This window comes from Lasioglossum baleicum, chromosome 6 (assembly GCF_051020765.1).
Source record: "Lasioglossum baleicum chromosome 6, iyLasBale1, whole genome shotgun sequence".
NCBI lineage: Eukaryota > Metazoa > Arthropoda > Insecta > Hymenoptera > Halictidae > Lasioglossum > Lasioglossum baleicum.
In genome coordinates this window covers 13,676,503-13,695,870 of record NC_134934.1, presented here as the reverse complement: position 1 = coordinate 13,695,870, position 19,368 = coordinate 13,676,503, and the positions used below count along the sequence as shown (strand labels likewise).

General features: G+C 37.0%; 1 protein-coding gene across 8 annotated transcripts in view; it reads right to left on the bottom strand.

The window, feature by feature from the left end:
- Positions 1-19,368, bottom strand: part of Shab (Shaker cognate b) — a 107,682-nt gene that overhangs the window by 18,602 nt on the left and 69,712 nt on the right. For all 8 annotated transcript variants that reach the window (XM_076424941.1, XM_076424942.1, XM_076424940.1 and 5 more), the window contains 2 exons: positions 10,813-11,067; positions 8,721-8,954 (listed from right to left, as the gene is read on the bottom strand). In XM_076424941.1, coding sequence (XP_076281056.1) covers positions 8,721-8,954; positions 10,813-11,067 — 489 coding nt within the window. The remainder of the gene's footprint in view (positions 1-8,720; positions 8,955-10,812; positions 11,068-19,368) is intronic.

Sequence of the window (19,368 nt, the reverse complement as noted above, 5' to 3'; positions counted from 1 at the left end):
AGAAAAAGTGAAAAATTTCTGGTCCCCTCAGGTGAAGTTCTCCACCGATTAGTTCGGATAGTCGAGGTTCTACTATATTGTGGATTAAACAAGTAAATAGGCTCGCAATCGTGTCGTGTTCGGTATCGTTTCAATCGGAGAAGTGTCGCGAACATGTTGGTGAAAGTTTTATAAACGAATCATTAGAAACAAACAAGTTCCGCGGAGGGTTAGCTTGCTTCCCGAGGATAAACAGAAATCAGAAATTCTCAAACAAAACGCAACTTTCACAAAAACGTTAGAAGACTCTGTTACCATTGGACGACCTCCGCGAAGGGTTAGAGCGATCGGCAACCATGATTATCGTCGAGGAGAAGACAGTTTCACAGCAGTAGCACAGTCGGCTAATACGAACTTCAGAAAAGCATCTTTCCAGGACGGTTTCGTGTGTGTACGTGTAAACAAGACGAACGAGACAAAGAGAAAGAGAGCGTGGACGGTGATGGATGCGTGATAGGGTGCTGCGAGAAACAAGCGGGCACACAGTGGTCCGGATCGAGAAGCTCGGTGACATTTTGCCTAAAAACAACTTTCTCGTATCGATATCTAATCGAGGAACATTGTTTCCTAAGTGTCCGTGCGAATCAGTACAATTTAATAAATATTATAGTTGTAATGAACATTGAATGTTGGACATTTTAAGAAAAGTATTTTTCACGACAAAAATCGTTTCCTATTTAATATTTTTCCTTGTCTCTGTTTTAACCCCTTGCCGTATTTTAACGAGCCACACTCGTCACGAATTGCTCGTCATTTTTAACTAAAATAACATTTGATTCGTTTGTAAACAATATTTAAGCATTCTCTTCTACGACATTTTTCGGGATAAAGACGTTTTAATCGCTGTAACTGCGAAGAAAATGATACGGCAAGGAGTTCAATTGAAGAGAAGACTTTTGTAATGAAAACGTGTTAAAACATAACGATCAATGCAGTAAGACAAAGCAAAGTTCTATCTATTTAAATAATCCCATAAATTTCTCATAAATATAAAATACAATTTTGTTTTTGATAAATAAATATCAATAAAAACTAATGAAACAATATTGTTTAACAAATGCAGAAAATATTTAATCACCTACAGTTAAAAATGTCTAGTTTTTGAAAATATTTTTCGTGAAAATTTCATTGCAATGCTTCTAATGGTTCAAAAGTTTTAACAAAATGTCGCTGAACTTCTCGATCCGGACCAGTGTGGAGCATCGTCAATGAACGTGATCGAAGCTGTAGCTGTGTTGGTGGCAGGAAAAAGTCAACGATACCGGAAAAGAATTGTTCGCCGAGTGAAGCATCATCGGAGTCGGATTTTCTAGCTGCCATTGGCCCCCCGGCCCTTTCAATCGGGACTAAGGGCGTCCCTGTGGTGTGTGATCTTTGTTGAGCTATTCCGAGAGCCCTGTCCCCTCTCTCTTTCTCTCTTTCTCTCTCTCTCTCTAGTCTGTGTGGGAGTAGTCTGTCTTTTTGTTTTGCCGGTTTTCGGACGGAGCGCGCGAGAGCAATGTTCTGTGTGTCTGTGCTGTGCTTGGGCCCCCTTCTCTCTGGCGAGCAGCAGGCCGTACGATTCGGTAACGCACGATTCGCCCTCGGCGATTCGTTCAACTGTGCTCCGTTTGCGATCCTGACGGTTCGTGAAACTGAAAAAAGCAGTGATGACACGCCGGTCAGAGAGCTCGTGCGGTTTCGGGCAGCCTCGCTATCGGACAAGGACACGCTAACTCTAGGGCCTAGCTCGTTTCTCGAAAGAAGAGACTCGAGACCGACGTCACCAATAGTATCAAACGTACCAATAGTAGGGTTTCCTAGTGGCATGAGCTAAGAACAGGAGTGAACAGAGCCCGAGGGGTAAGACTGGGTAAGACGGTCAAGAGACATACGGAGAGTGGGGCTTTGACTGCTCTTAAGGGCATAGGAAGGAGAGGAAAGGGCTAAAGGAGTCCTAGACGTGCGGTTTTTTTAGTGAGTATTGGGGACACCGCCCATCTGTGTTTCCTGAGTCCCACACTACCCCCCTCTGGCGTGTACGTAATTTTTCCGCACGTCTTTAAAAAACAAAAAAATGAGAAAGGGTTACCTAGTCGCGTCACGATTCATGTAGGATCGTCGTTGGGTCTCCACCCTCGCACAGTGCTGCGATTCGAGGTCCTAGCTGAACAAAACCTTCTTTATGACTAGTATTACAAAGTGTGCAGATTGCAGATATTGGAAATATTAACTCGTATAGATTTTTTCTGCTTCTTCACATAACGTATCTATACACGATTTCTCCAAAACATATTTTTATACAATCCATTAAGAGGATTGTCTTTCCAGAAATTCCACCAAACTTCCAAAAATTCAGATCGTGAAATAGCGACCACTGTCATTTCCGCATTCTAAAATTTACACGAAAAGAAAGTTTAAAGTCTGCTCTAATGCTGCCAAGAAAAATTTTGCCGTTTATTGCGCATTATTGCCTACTTTGAGCTTGTTGAATATTGCATACGTAACGTTCATAATATATTTAATTAACGAAATTAATTAAGACAATAAAACGTACTTTCGCCGTTAGTTTCCATTATAAAAATTTACTTTAGAATATAGAAAAGTGAGTACACAACGTATTTTTAAAATATCGATTGATATTAGCGAGATATAAGAGCTTTTATGGACACCCCCTTACAAAATGTAAGTTCTGTCGACAAAAAAGAATGTCGGGGGGTTTTACCGACAGCGAAATGTTAATATTCTTATTGTCTAGACATTAGTTCATATAACTAGCATCTATACATATGTTACGGTAATGCATTTATGACAAAACTGAGGAGGTCTAATTTGAAAAAGTAAAGCCACTTGAAAAATTTAAAAATACTGTCACATTATTTTCGACCTATTGAACATATTAAGAAAGGAAATAAACTTCCACTTCATTCGAATTTGTTGCAATTCAGGTACAAAGTTTTTATTTTGCATACACATCCGTTGTCTAGTTATGAGTTTTGTCCAGCTAATTAAGTATAGAGGGGCAATGCAGAATATTTTTACATGGGTCACTTAAGTAAGTTATGACAACCTTTCTCTACCTTCTCTTCTGAGAGATAGGTCTTTACCGAGTGGGTGTTGTACATCCAATACCTAGTTAATGTACAGCGTTGTAATGTACAACTACTGTATTTTGAGTCTGGAATGATTATTATGAGGGGTGTACTATTGGAGTACTTTGGGTCTCTTCTCTCTTCTTTCGAAAAAGAAACTCTAACTATTGTACGGAACATTGTTGCGCCAGGAGAATCAGGGTCCTCTTAGACCCATAATCAATGATCTTACTGTGGCCACATTTATACAATAAATGTAGTTTCAATATTTTTGCTTTCAATGATATTTATCATTTCCAGGGACCATAACTGTTATAACCAAAAAGAGAAAAGGTCATAGAATAACAAGTATTTCATCAACTAACATCGTATTGGTTACAAATAAGGATTATACGTAACCGAAAATTTTTTCTTGGTAAATGTTATCGTTGAGAGACATTCATTTTGATCACTTATAAGAGTTATCAATGAGAGAAATTTATTTTGATCGTTCATAACAGTTATCGATAAGAGAAATTGATTTCGATCGTTCATAACAGTTATCGATAAGAGAAATTTATTTCGGTCGCTCATAACAGTTATCGTTGAGAGAAATTTATTTCGATCGCTCATAACAGTTATTGATAAAGGAACTTTGTAATAGTTATTATTAAATAGTACAATTTTCACATGGTAGTCAATCAATTATTTCATAAATTTTTTATTCGTAAAATTAATTGCTACAAACAAAATTGAATGTGACAAACAAACAGATTTTGTGTTGTTCTTATGGTCTGTTGATTCGTCTTGTTGTACGAAACCTTCTCGATGAATTTCACAGGCTTGCTCCATCCGAAAAAGAGTAGACGACTCAATAAATAAGCAACCAAAATGAATTTTTTCATCAATAATGATCATGGACAAGTCAAAAGAAATTCGATCATCTCGATAACTGTTATGAGCGATAGAAATAAATTTCTCTAATCGATAACAGTTATCGAGGAGGAGTTATTTGTAACCAAAAAATATAAAAATAGATATTTTTTAATAATATTGTTTCTCGAATTTTTTTCTTTATATTTTGTGTACATTATCTTAAATTTCAATAACAATCAACTTTTTAAAATGATTTTTATCGTAGACAATTTTAGAATAACTGTTGTTTTTGGTCCCTGATCCACGCGATGAAAATAGACAGATATGCAGATAATAAATCGACTGTACTCGCACAAATTGCAATTTTTGTTAAAATCTTACTCGTACTCGACACTTTATGTGCAATTTATAACGTGTATTTTTGTACAGGATAGTCCATGCAAATTTTATGTGATAATACGTAGATATAGGTCCGAAAGGACGCTGTATTCGCCAAGCAAGTTTTAAATGGGCCAGGGGTGCGACGGGGAGGGTTGGGGCAGCTGGGAATGAGATCAAGTGTGTAGACCGAGTGGCATCGATTCCTTTTCTGAGCAAACGCGAACGCCTTTGGAGAGGAATCGAAAGAGTTATGAATTATAAAATAGAAATCGCGAGAAACGGAACAGTTGACTTTTATCCTCTTCATCTCGTAAGACATAGCATGGTCCATTAGTCGTTTATTATAAATTTTACCATCTCTTATACATGCGCGCCTTTCTTACACAATCTTAACAATCGCCTGTTCTTTTTTATAGTTTTAATAACAGTTTTATGGCTCGCTGAAGTACTTTCTAATATTTCCTTTACTTTTTTACGGCAACTTGTAAACGTAATAAATATTATTACTGTATTTCTCTCTTCATTCGACAAAGATGGGTGTAGATACTATTTCACAATTGATTTAATCAACTTGATCCCATTCCTAGAGGCTGCCAGTGTCGATCGCGCCACAAAAATGAAGAAATAATATAAGATCAGCCGATGAACTGACATTGTGTTATTATTAGATTGCGGATCTTTATGCGAAATAAAAATGTTCTCCACTGATTGCGAGAATCAGGAATAAAATAAAAATTTATTTCATCCCTTAATGACTTAGTTGCATCGAAAACAACATTAAAATATTCTAAAATTTGTCTCATCTTTCACTGGTTCATATTTCGCCCAGCTACTTTCTTTATAAATGCATAAAAGTCCGCAGTCTAGTTATTATTATTGCTCTTATACTTACATTTTTTATTTGATAAAGAACAAACTATCGCACGGTCAAATTGTATTCTATCAATTGCCGTGAAAGAAACAATTAATATTTTCAGAATTAATTACAGTATATTTTTTATCAACTTCGTCGTTGCATTGGCTGATATTTACCTACTACGTAATGAAAAAAGAAAATGCAACAAGCTCTACATACAAGCGTCTAATCGCCGAATTACTTTATATTGAAATAGTTTATTATTGCAGGTTACTTTCGAACATCAAATTCGAAATTTTTTAAGGGGTGTACCTAGTTCGACTAATAAAACAAAAGCAATATACATATATATCGACTGATAAAACTTTGCAGCGTTGTTCATTCTATGTTTGAGGGACATGCGAAGATTGACTTTCTATATGACAGCGAGCACATACGAAATAATATTGCACTACCAAATTTGCGGGTCCTACTAACCTGACAACTTATCGACGAACAGAACGAAAATGTTTCGTGCGTGCTATCGCGCTGTGTAGAACTATGAAACATAATAATGAATACATTCTCTGCGCGAAAATCGTCTGAATAAACGAAAAGAGAAAAAGAAAAGAGGAGTCGTGCATTGGAGCAGAGTCGCCAGATTGAGACTTTTGTCTCCACTCGAATTTTCCCCTTTTATGACGCCATTCCCCACGTTTCGGCTGCGGCTCGGTCACGTGACGAGTTTCGTCACTGTCGGGGCTTAGACCATACAGGGTGTCCCAAAATTCGTGAAAATCCCGAAAGGGGGTGGTTCCTGAGACCATTTCAAGCGATATTTTCCTTTGCAAAAATGTTATCCGCGGCTTTGTTTAGGAGTTATTAACGAAAAACACGGACCAATCAGAGCGCGACCTAGACGCGAGTTGCAACAGTCGGCCCGGCGCGCCAAATGTCTATTGGCCGACTGTTGCAACTCGCGTCTAGGTCGCGCTCTGATTGGTCCGTGTTTTTCGTTAATAACTCCTAAACAAAGCCGCGGATAACATTTTTGCAAAGGAAAATATCGCTTAAAATGGTCTCAGGAACCACCCCCTTTCGGGATTTTCACGAATTTTGGGACACCCTTATACAGGGCGAATCTGGTATAACGTAACGATCTGAAATTCTTTATTTTACTAATCTGTTTTTTATTCCTTTGCTTTTTCATCGAGATATGAGGTGCATCTTCAGTTTTTTAAAAGGAATGTCTACTACTTTTCCTCGAATTCGGATAAATTATTACGTAAACAAGTACACTGCCCGAAATTACCATAAAGCCACCTGATTTTTTGGCGAAATGTTATAATTATGTGATAGTAATGAGAAGCTGATGGACGTTAGCATTTTGGGATTAATAAAAGAAACCATTTACACGATTACATTCATAACTTTCGTAACTTTTTCCCCTTATTTCGTGGGCCCTCCCCTCATCTGGCGACTCTGCGTTCACGTTTCGAAAACTGGATACTCGTGGAAGCTTGTTTTGCGTTTTTGCAAATCGAAGTCGACTGAAATTCGTTTGCTTGTTACCGTACCGAAAAACCTTACGCTCGCCTCATCGCCTGAGCTTAGGATTGGGTGGCGCACGAATAGTGGCAGAGAAGTGTTAACAATAAACGCAATATTCGTCATGCACAGTAGCCTGTCGAGTGAAAAAGTTCATAAATATATAATACAGATCCGTGTACATAGAAGGTGTCTCAAAATCTTCCGACTAAATTATGACAAGGTATCTTCCACGCGACAGGAGAAAGTTCCATACAGGGTACAAAGAAGTTTTATAATTAGACTGCGGATCTTTATGCAAAATAAAAATCGCGTGCATTGATTGCAAGAAATGAAAACCAAATTGGATGTTATTTCTTCCCTTAATTATTTAAATAGAGGAGAAATCATATATTCACATCTTCAATTTTTAATTTCATTTACTCAATTTTGGTATAAATGCATAAAGATCCGCAGTCTATTTATAATAAAGTATTGTTGATTATTTGGCACTTATTCGAAGACTTTCTTTTAGACACTCATCTGTATATCATTTTCGTGGGACTTTATCGCACAGAACACGCTGCCATAACTGAACCAGACGTTTTGGAGACACCCTGCGGAATGGTTCGCAGACACATCGAACTTCCCCGTTCGATACAATTCACCCTCCAGCAGGAGGTCAAATATAATTGAAATCACCGACAGCTCGATGAAACCTGCATCGGTGGTTTCAATGGATTGTCTTGCCAAGTAGAGTAGACAATTCTCAGGGTAGTGGCACTTCGTTGACATACTGATGAAACTACATTTAACTCTGCCATTTTCAAATATTTTCTTGTGAAAAAAATGGAGGATAGAGTTAAGAGCTACTGTAAAATATCGACTGTAAAAACCGGAATTTTTCGCGTGATAATTATCCTTGAAAAAAGGTCCCGAAAACAACAGATTTTTAAGGGTAGTCCCTTGAACCTTTAGGTTCTATCTACATAATTCATAGTATGTACATAAGACGTACCCTAATAAAGAAACACCCGGTAAAGCACGTTAATATAGTATTGAATACGGTGATGGTATACCACAACTAACATTACGTTACCAGAATAGACCAACTAATCTTTAGTTACTCGCATGGGGTCATGGTAATTTCGATGTCTTCATAAATGAGTAATTCCTGTCGAAAAATGTTAACAGAGACTTAACTAATGTAAATAAATAATTAATTATATAGAGTCGAAGTACGGATGGTGCATGTATGTATGTGTGTATTGGGTTGGCAAGAAAGTAATTTCGGTATTTTAAGGTGATATGCATAGAACACAATTGTTTTATTCAAGCAATGAACTTTAATGAATAAGATATTTTCCCTTTTGTTCGATGATCTTTTGCCAAAATGAATAAATTAGAAAATATTGTATTGATTAAAGTTAAAATACCGAAATTACTTTCTTGCCAACCCAATATATTAACAGACAACCATATGTATAGCTAAATTTATAAAAATAGAGAATCAGAGAAATAAGAGAAGATTTATAAAATTATGATCGCCAACGAATTGCAAAAAGAAGGCAGGTGGAAACGAGCGCCCGCGACAAACATGTCGATCGTTAACATTTGGTTATCCGTGTGCCCAAATACGTTAACAAACCCACTTTTCCCTCACGGCTTCTCCTTACAACTAGAACTAAAATAGTTGTTTTATTTGGATTGAAACGTTAATATTATATATGTATGTATTGGAGGCCTACAAGACCCCATGCGAGCAATTTTGCACAACTCGAGGTGCGAGTAACTAAAGGTTAACGATAAGTAAACATTTGCATGACCTAGAACCATCTTTATTCTGCTTGGCAGGACAAGGTCCTTCGCGGTTATGTCCCTCACACTGAAAGCAGCGTGATATCCTTCGGCGAATAGAACAGCGATTCCAATGGAAACATTGGTACACGCGTGCACAGGTGGACATGGCTCGCATTGACACCGAGGTAGCTAACCAACCGGCGGCCACTCACCTGTTGAATACGAATTTTCCTGTGCTTAGGCACCGTGTCGTTCAGCGTGACCTTGCCGGCCTCGTTCATCGGACGAATGTCTTTCAAGGACTCGACGCTGGGTGACGCGTCCGACGCGTTTCGAGCCACCTCGCCGGAAACCGACTTCTTCACCCTATTTCCGCACTTCTCGGCGGCCTCGAGCGGGTTCACGTATAGATTATTGGTGTCCGCCGCCTCCTCGGTCAGATCGCCCTGGGAACCGATACAATTACGTTATCGGTGATCAACGTCGATTGCCTCTTAATGGCCCCGGATATACCCCCACGAGATTCAATCGCGTTACGGGTTTTAATCCTTTAGCCACCGCGGCGGGGGCGCAATTGAAAATCGTTCCCGTCGATTGTCCCACCGCCGTTTACTCACGGATCAACGACAAAGTAAATCGTCCTCGCTCGTTCCCCCATGGTTCTCCGTTTACGGCGCTTCTTGTGTAACCACAGTGAAAACAAGTGATTTCGAAGACTTTTTTTTAGAATAACTATTGGATATTATATGGAACGACGCGTCAAATTTATTTATTTTCCCGTGTATATAATCATTCCCTGTAGACGTATGGAATAAAATAGTTGGCGAATCTTTAACCCGTTGCACTCGGAACTATTTTAAGACGGAAATGAAACATTTCTTCCGACCGATAAAATTGATATAATACCTTAAACGCGTAGTAATTGATTAGTACATTCGACAAAGTTAGTGAGTACCATTTTTATTTCATACGATACACTACTGTGCAAAAGAAAGAAGCATCCAGTATAATTATATAAGATATAATGACAGACAATATCTTTATGTAGAAATTGTATTGTACAATGATTGATGTATTGCATATAAAGTATTAGATAATCCGCAATAACACATATTCTCAGAACTATTCAATTAAACAGCGGAATCCTTTTCAGGCAATAAAACGTGTTTATTTGATTTTTTACGCTTTTCTATTAAGAATGTTCTGGAGGTACAATGGTAGACAAAAGTACAAGAAATTCGAAATCCTTCAATATATTGGCAATGAAAGCCATTCATGAGTACATTTCGCATTAAAAAAATAGATTAATTTAAAAAGCTTTCGTTTAATTAGTGAATTTCATGTTATATTTATTTTTTAATAAAATGGTCTTCATATCATAAAAAATTGTAAGTGTCTTTTGCGAATAATTGTACCCTCTGATTGTAGCTATATTCAGTGGTCTACACAGTTGTCGCGTTTCCATGCTAGTGAGATGACAATACGATTTTGATGTTTTGTAACAGTTTATAATTTTTTGCTCTGTAACTGTTTAGTGAATCCTAATAAATTTTGAACATAATTAATTACATCATGTTTACTATATGTATATATAAAAAAACTGTAATTTCTAGTTGCGTTTTTTCAAGGGTTAAAGGGTTTGAAGTGGAATTTTATGAAAATTCTCCATAAGAAGACGTGTTAAAATGTGCAAACTTTAAGTTGTTATAATTCTCAAACGGTGCAGTGAATTGAACCCAAACTTTGGTAATTGCATTAATTTAGTAAGAATTATATCTTGTCAAATTTTCAAAAATTTTGTTGCGTTTTTATATACCTCCAGAACATCCTTAAATACGGCCGGGTGCTTATTTCTTTTGCACAGCAGTGTAGGTCCTTTAATAATAAAAAATCGTCATGGGCGGGAGTGTTGATTCTAACTTGAATGGTGGGGGTTTAGAAATTGTAAGGGGCTAGTTGGAATATGATGCGACAAGGATGGAGGTCCAGGATGAGTCGAAAATGAAATCATGAGTTTATATAATTATTTTCTGGGTGGAAAACAGGAAGCCGGGTATGTCTATATGGTATGTAGAATAAAATGACGTTGGTATATAAGCAGATCGTTTTTCTGGTTAGATAGGAAAGTCGACTAGTAGACTAGTGACGTTAACCAGGATTCAGGAACCCATCAAAAGGGGTGGGCTCAAAAGAATCAATTACCGGCGAACCCGGGAGGGGGTGTGTCGGGTATATTCCGGGCGATGAAAGTTAACTGGTGGTTTGACGAAGAAGCCAATTTCCTAGGGATATCAATGTCAATACCTGAGACGGATGCGTCTGACAGCTGGCATACGTATCGGAGCTGTCCACGCTTCCTTGCTCGTTGTAAGCTCTCCCGTAGCCAGTGATCTCCAACGGTTGAGCTGGTGACGTCTTCGTTTCGGTGAAGAGCGTATGCAGGGGTGGCTCCATCAACATCCCGGATCGCATCGACCTCATCTCCTGGCAGATTGGAGTACGAAAGTCGCTGGTCGCCAGCGGCATTATATTTTCCGCGTCACTGAATTCTTTGTATTCCTAGAAACACCGACCATGGTGAAAAGTCTCGGCTCGTCGAGGACGGCTCGCTGCACAAAGCGCCCGCCATCAACACGGTTGTCAGCCTAAAAGTCACCGGGAAAACGCGACGAGCCTCGTCGCACGGTACAATGTTCCTTTTCACCTTGATTATTATCATTAAATTTCTCATTTTACTGTTCCCCTTAACGAACGGCGTGCATTGAATTCGTGTCAGAGTTGAAAAGGAATTTTATGAAATGTAAATTCGTGGCGAACCTGCAAAGGGACGTTTTTAATTGTAAATTCGTGGAATATTTTAGCAATGGCAAGAGAACGTAGATGAAGTCGAAAATTGAATTTTTCTCCAAGTATACACTGCCCGAAATTACCATAAAGCCACCTGATTTTTTGGCGAAATCTTATAATTATGTCATAGTAATGAGAAACTGATGCACGATAGCATTTTAGGATTAATGAAAGAAACCATTTACATGAATACTTTACAACAAAAAACTAACTGCGCAATTTCCATAAAGCCACACGTTTTTCAAGTAGATAACATCGAGATTATCGAAAATTTCTTCTATATTTACAAATTAATACATAGTATAATTGCTACTTCTTCGAATAACGTCGAAAATTCGATTAGGCATTGATGAAATCAAAATACGAAGAGTTTCTGCTTCGATGGATGTCCACGGTTCGGTCATCGCAATCCATAACTCAGAAACAGAGTTGTACTGTTTACAATTGCCATATACTTTTGAGAAAGTCTTTTGAGAAGAAATTGAGACTAACAATTTCACTTTTCAGCACGATAACGCCTCAATTCATGCATCAAGACAAACAATGGAGTGGTTAGACAACAAAAATATGAGGATTTTTCATGGCCAGCTTGTTCGCCAGATTTAAACCCAATTGAGAATCTTTGGGGAATACTTGCAAGAAAAGTATATGGCAATTGTAAACAGTACAACTCTGTTTCCGAGTTATGGATTGCGGTGAACGAAGCAGAAACTCTTCGTACTTTAATTTCATCAATGCCTAAATGAATTTTCAACGTTATTCGAAGAAGTAGCAATTATACTAAGTATTAATTTGTAAATATAGAAGAAATTTTCGATAATCTCGATGTTATCTACTTGAAAAACGTGTGGATTTATGGAAATTTCGCAGTTCGTTTTTTGTTAAAGCATATAACTTTACATTTTTCTGTAAATAAATAATATATCTATGAATGTAATCATGTAAATGGTTTCTTTTATTAATCCTAAAATGCTATCGTGCGTCAGCTTCTCATTACTATGACATAATTATAAGATTTCACAAAAAATCAGGTGGCTTTATGGTAATTTCGGGCAGTGCAGGAACATTTAATTAATCTCTTAAGGAGAAGTTTTAAATTCCGTTTTCCATTGGGTTCTCTGTACCTTGATTAAAGAAACGTGACTCCCGCCTTGTTGTTTCAGAGAAACGGTTGTCCCCGCTGAACTATTGTTTAACTAGGTCACCGTCAAGCGTTCGTTGGTCAAACTTATTTTTTCGAGAAGGTATTTCAAAGAGATATTATTCGGAAAGATCGTTCCTTCTTCAACCGGATAACGAATTCAATGTCGTCTTGTTTACTTCGTGACAATTGTTAAGACTCGATATCGCGCGATGTTCGAATGTTTATAACATTTACGGACGACGAGACTCGCGCATCGCTAATCGGAAAATTAATCGAGAAAATAGATTTCTGTTCGGGTGCTAGACGCTAAGAGGGGGGCCAAACAAAATGATTGTGTGCTCTCTAAATACTCGGATCTATTTGATGTAGCCGTTCTACGTTCGTATTATTATACTCGCCTGATGTGTCCAAAAACGTATTTGCACGGTCATTAGAGCAGATTAGATAGTGGAAGACGGTATATACCGGGTGTTCCATGAAACGGGGGACACGCTTGAACGGTGAACGAGGACAGGAGAAAACTCTGAAAAAAAGTTCCACAAACGTACGCACCTCCTATTTGACATCGTTTCCGAGTTACAACTCTCTTTGTACTCCGATCAATTTCCTTTATCCTCGTTAGTACCGGATTGGTCACGTGACGGAAGGTAGAGTGGGGAGTGAATTAACACTAAACCCACCAGTCAAAATGACCAGTTCCAGATTTTTTATTTTACAATTATTGATATAATAAAAATAATTTCATAAAAAAATGATTGTATAGATATCTTTAGTGGAGCACGTATTACAATAGGAGCTGCACAAAGTCCAAATAAAATCAATCTTGTCATTTTTATAAGTGAACATTTTCCAGTTACTTTTAAGGCTCGGTAGGTTTAATGTTAATCTGGCGATTCTGCACTACGTGCTCGTTGTATTTCCGACAAATTTCCATTTACAAGAACCTAGCTGAATTCTGAGAAACAATTTTATGCGACATTTGCTTAAAATTTACAAGAATAACGTTTCATTTCGATTCTTGTTTAGTGAGCAGTGTGCACAAGAATTCTGATTCGTTCCAACGACAGAAAGTTTATTTCTACTTTGCTGGCGAAGACAAAGAAGTATGTATAGTACAGGTTTTGCACCCTAAATTCACCCTTTTGTTGAAGTTTTTCTAAAAAAAAATCAAATAAAATGTAAATTACATCAAACATTAGGTTGTAAAGAAAAAAATGCAGGATTCGAACCTATGTTTTTAAAGTGTTATAACTCACATAACAGACAATTTTACTAAAATTGTTTTAATAAAAACAATAATATGAAAATTAATTTTATAGAAAATTTAATATTGTTTAATAGTAACATTAAATTATTATGAGAATATTATTGAAGGGAATAGTATTAAAATTAATATTTTACAGAGAATTTAATATTATTTAAAAATAAAAGCTGTGCATTCGTTGACACAAAGGAACAAAAAAATTCTGCATTTCTTTCTTTACAACCTAATACTTATTTAAAAGTAATTACTACGTAGTGTAGATATGTATATTCATTGTAGCCATTTTCTTATATGTATTTATTGAAGCGTGTCGAGTATTGAAACTTATGTTTCCCTCGCAGTAATGACACCGATCACGTGTGTCTAAATAAATATATAATTTAACCTATAAATAAATAATTAATTTTAAATATCCTTAATGGGTGAAATTGATTTGCAAATAGGGTGATATTAGTGATATTAATTAACAAAAAGGTAAAATTGAATTTGACTTGTTAAGAGGTGAATTTCAAGTTCAAAACCTATAATAAAATCCCACAATATGAAGGAGACGATGCTGCACGAACAACGTGCGTGTGGACAGAGTTGGGTAAAAATTTTATCGAAATAAAAATTTCGAATGAAGTGGGTTTAAAACCCACTCAGAAAAAACCCATTTTATTCAAAATTTTTATTTCAATAACATTTTTGTCCAACTCTGCGTGTAGACTTGTATGTACGAAAATAAACACAATTATAGGGTCACACAATGTAGTTGGCAGAGGTTTCAATGACATCCTATCGAGCGAGGAGAATATCCCGAAATCAAGTTCGACCGTCACCGTCATGACAACAACATTGATCAGCAACAACTTTGAAATGCACGTACACATATTCGGCGAGTAGCATGCATCGCCAACAATGTGCAACGGGTAAGAAGTGTATAAATATACCGTGACCTCGTGATCAGAAAAGTGGAGCCACTGGCAGGAAATTGTTGTCTCGCACATTCTAGCTAGCTAGTTTGAATAACGACGACGAAGCCATTGTCAGATGAATCATGAAAAACATGATGTCTTATTGTTAGCTGTAGGTCTAACTGTCTGTTGCGAAAGTTGTTCTCCGAGAGAATGGAGACATCATCGCCAACCCTAAAATAAAGAAGGGTAAAACTTGTCGAAACGTTACTTCTAGGTCGGAAGAAATGTTTAATTTTCGAGTTAAAATAGCTCCGAGTGCAAAGGGTTCATCGAAACTGGAAAAATTTCAGCCGTTACGTCGAAAAATTCAGGTATCTTTGTATTGTCGTCGAAATAAACAAATTCCGCCGCTCGGCCTTCGATTCCGAAATATTTAACACTAAACCTACCGACCATCAAAAGTGACTAATGTGTATAGTATTATAAAAATAACGAGATTAAATTTATTTATATTTTGGGCGATACTGGAGTAAAAAAATGTATTCAAGCAATTCCCATGAAAACACCTTTACAATCTCAATAATTGTCAAATAAAAAGTCTAAAATGGGTCATTTGACCCGTCGTGGTAGGTTTAGTGTTGAACTACGAACTCTGCCGTTTTAAATTGACGGAACATTGTCTTTCACCCTGCACCCACTCAGAATTCGCGACAATTGAATGAAGTTTTTTCGAAAGAGTTTAGAAAGAGTACTAACATATTTCAATTTCATTAATATCCGTGAGGAAGTGACGTTCCGACAAGTTTACCTAAAAAAGGGGGTAAACTGTACTTTACCGGACTCAAAATTTTTGTCTTTCTTCTATAAATTATTATGTATTTGGTATGTATCCAGTAGATCTGTACCCGGAGAATCTGCAGATCGAAGTTTCGATCCTGTAGGGTCAATAGTTCAGGAGTTATGGTTGCTTAAAGTTGAGCAATTTGCAGTGTTTTTGACAGGTAAGGGCGCTGCCATATTGGTTTGTAGTGACGATCGCGCGCCGCTTATCGAGCAGAACCGTTAGATGGCGGTGCGCTTACCTGTCAAAAACACTGTAAATTGCTCAACTTTAAGCGACCATAACTTCTGAACCATTGATTCTACAGGATCGAAACTTCGATCTGCAGGTTCCTCGGGTACACATCTACTAGATCACATACCAAATACATAATAATTTGTAGAAGAAAGACAAAAATTTTGAGTCCGGTAAAGTAAGTAGCAGCCAAAAAACGTAGTACATATATTTGGGAACACAGCTCACTATGAGAAAACCTTTCAACGACATAATGGAAGATGTCAAATAGGGTGCACGCTAGCACGAACTCCTTTCATCGTTTGTTGCGTCCTCTGCCTAGGCACATTGTGGGTGTCACTCGTTACGGAACACCCTGTATAATAACGTGGGCCTGCAATAAGATGCGAAAACATACGGAAAGTCCGCTACTTGTTAAAAGTCGTTCTCAAGCTCTAGCCAGAACATACCGTAGAGGCACAAGTTACGCGCTATATATGTGTGCATACAAAGAATCAATTGCAAAGTATTTTTGTTGAAATGCTTGTCTATCGTGCTTGTTACTCGAGTCCCTTTGTTCGCTAAACGAACGCATGCTGAGAGGACGAAAAGTGGAAGAAAGAAGCGTTGTACTGCGAAATCCATTACACGACACTAGAACGACAATGGCTTTGCGAGGCTTTATTGGCCGGTCACGAGCAGACGCATCGAGCGTTTCATTCCCGACATTCGGAGATCAAAAAAATCGAATTGGTGTCGAGAATTGAACTCGGACCATTCGCGAAAAATACTCGTGAATTACCTTGTTACATATTTTGTTTAACCCTCGTCCGTCCCTCATGTCACGAACTGAAGATCGAAAATATCGATGAAAAAACAAATTCAACCGTTATTTTTCGATGTTTTTTTTAATGAAATTGATGAGTTAACATTTACAACTTAGGTTTTTCAATCTAAACGCGATTGGCACACTTTGCCTTATAATAATGACCAAATTGCATTTATTTAGACTTCGTACCAGTTTTGTTTAAATTTGTACTTCAGTGGAGAAGTTCACTAAAACAACCTCTTAGAAAAACATATATTTGTAATTTTAATATTTCTACAAGAAACCTTGGTAAATCCAGTGTTAAAAAAAAATAGAAGTTACGAAGTTTCGGACAAATTTACCTACAAATAACAGAACAGGATAACTTATTTCAGGAATACTTTGTCAAATTGATACGAGGGACGGATTCTAACGAATTCTGATTGTTCGAGTCCAAGAAATAGCTCCTTGTTACAATTATTATTATCATGCGCAGCATTTTTTCTTCAAAGCTTGTTTTTAGCAAATGATTCGTTAATCTCGTTATGCTATCGCACAATTCGATAAAAATATTTTTCTGCTTCGTTGTTCTACAGACATTTTTATATCAATTTAAACAACGAACTAACGTAACACGCATGGGAAATATATTAAGCGATCCACAAGTAATTTCACTGGTTTTTCTTTCGTTGCGACAAGCGTACAAACAAAATTGAGACAAGATTTTCTTGCTCGGTCGCCATCCTGTTTCGCTCGCGATCGTGTAATGGATTCAAACGATCCAAGATCGTCGTTCAAGGAAAGCGTACATTCCGTGGTTCAAATATTCTGTCGCGGAATGAAAGCGATAAATCGATTCTCGATATTCGACGCGAAACGGAATATAAAAATGAAAAAAAAAAACAGAAACAAACTACCGGAAGAGGGTCGTCAATTTGACCTGGATGCTGTACGCTCTGGAAATTGGAAAGTGACGATTGTATGCGTGTAACAATATCCTTCGTCGACGAAATTCGAGCATTGCCTTTTATTCGGCCACTCGTTTCGCGCAGTAACGACGCTGCCGCGAGCCGATTTTGTTGGCTGTCGAAAAAATTTCAATTCATTAGGCTGCCGCGGTCGTTTCTGTCGAGCGATAAATGTGGGACACTTTTGAATATTTTAAATTGCCAATTAAACTGTCCTCCAATTTTTTTTTTGTAAAATGTTTATTCACCGTATTTATATTTATATGTACATTCTATATATATAGCCCGTGGAGGCTAGAAAGAAGCGCGAACGAATGTTATTACCAATGAAAACAGGATTCTATTTCATTCCGCTTTCTGAAAATTTGTCTAGAGAAATTGAAAAATTCATAAACATCCGCAGTCTAGTAATAACAAATGGAAGCAATGCCATCTCTACACGAAGAGCGAAATGACTTTCCGAGACGACCTAATAAACGCGTTATGCGAGTGATTAAAAGTTAAAATAGTCGAACGATGCTACACTAGTGGACAAAAATGATAAGGCACGTCATGAACGTCGTGAAATCTCAGTGGAAACGAATTATATTCACGGATGAAAAGAAACTAAATTTGGATGGTCCAGATGGATACAATAGTACTATTTCCACGATTTATGAAAGGAACAAAGGGTTTTGAGTCGTCGACAATGTGGTGGCGGTACAGTAATGATATGGGGAGGAATCGTCTATAGAGGAAAAATGGAAATAAAATTTATTCAAGGCCGTATGAATAGTGCTGGCTACTTTAATTTAATTAAAGAGCAAATTGGAACGTATGCTTGCAGAATTGCTGGCAGAAAATATATATTTCAGCAAGATAATGCAGCTGTGTGCATACTGCTCGCATTGTGAAAACTTATTTTCAAGAGGAAAATATAAAGGTTTTAAATTAGCCTACAAGGTCTCCTGACCTAAACATTATCGAAAACGTTTGGGGAAGACTGTCAAGAATATTATGCGAAGGTGGAAAGCAGTACAGTACAGTATCCGAATTGAAATCAGCAATTTTAAAAGCTTGGGAAAGCATACATCAAAACGATATAAAAAATCTATATAGAAGTTTACCAAGAAGAATGATTGAAGTGGTACAACGTAAAGGGCAGTCCACGCATTACTAATACTTTTCTTATTTTATATTCAAAGTACCTTATCATTTTGCCCACACTAATAGTCAATTTTTGTATATTATATTATAATTTTTAGTATATTATATAAAACTTAGTACCTGATTTTGTTGTATATTCACTTTCTACGTGTATATATGCACAAATGAATGTCCATTGCTAAAAACCTTGAGGTGCCTTATCATTTTGACCACCAGTGTAGATTAATTATCGTATCAAACTGCAACAAGACTTTCTACCAGGGACCAAAAATAAAAGTTATTCTACAATTTTTTACGATATAAAAATCGTTAATAAAAAGTTGATTATTATTGAAATTTAAGATAATCTACACAAAATATAAAGAAAAAAATTCGAAGAACAGAATTATTAAAAAATATCGATTTCTATACTTTTTGGTTACAGACAGCAGTTATTAGTGTCCAAAAAATTGGATACCCCTCGATAGCTGTTATCGATTGCTCAAAGCAGTTATCGATGAGAGTTTATTTCGATCGCTCATAACAGTTGTCGATGAGAGAAATTTATTGCTATCGCTCATAACAGTTACCGATGATCGAATTTCTTTTCACTTGTTCGTAATAATTATATGAGAAAATTCATTTTGGTTGCTTATTTATTGAGTTGTCTACTATTTTTCGGATGGAGCAAGCCTGTGATATTCATTGAGAAGGTTTCGTACAACGAGACGAATCAACAGACCATAAGAAC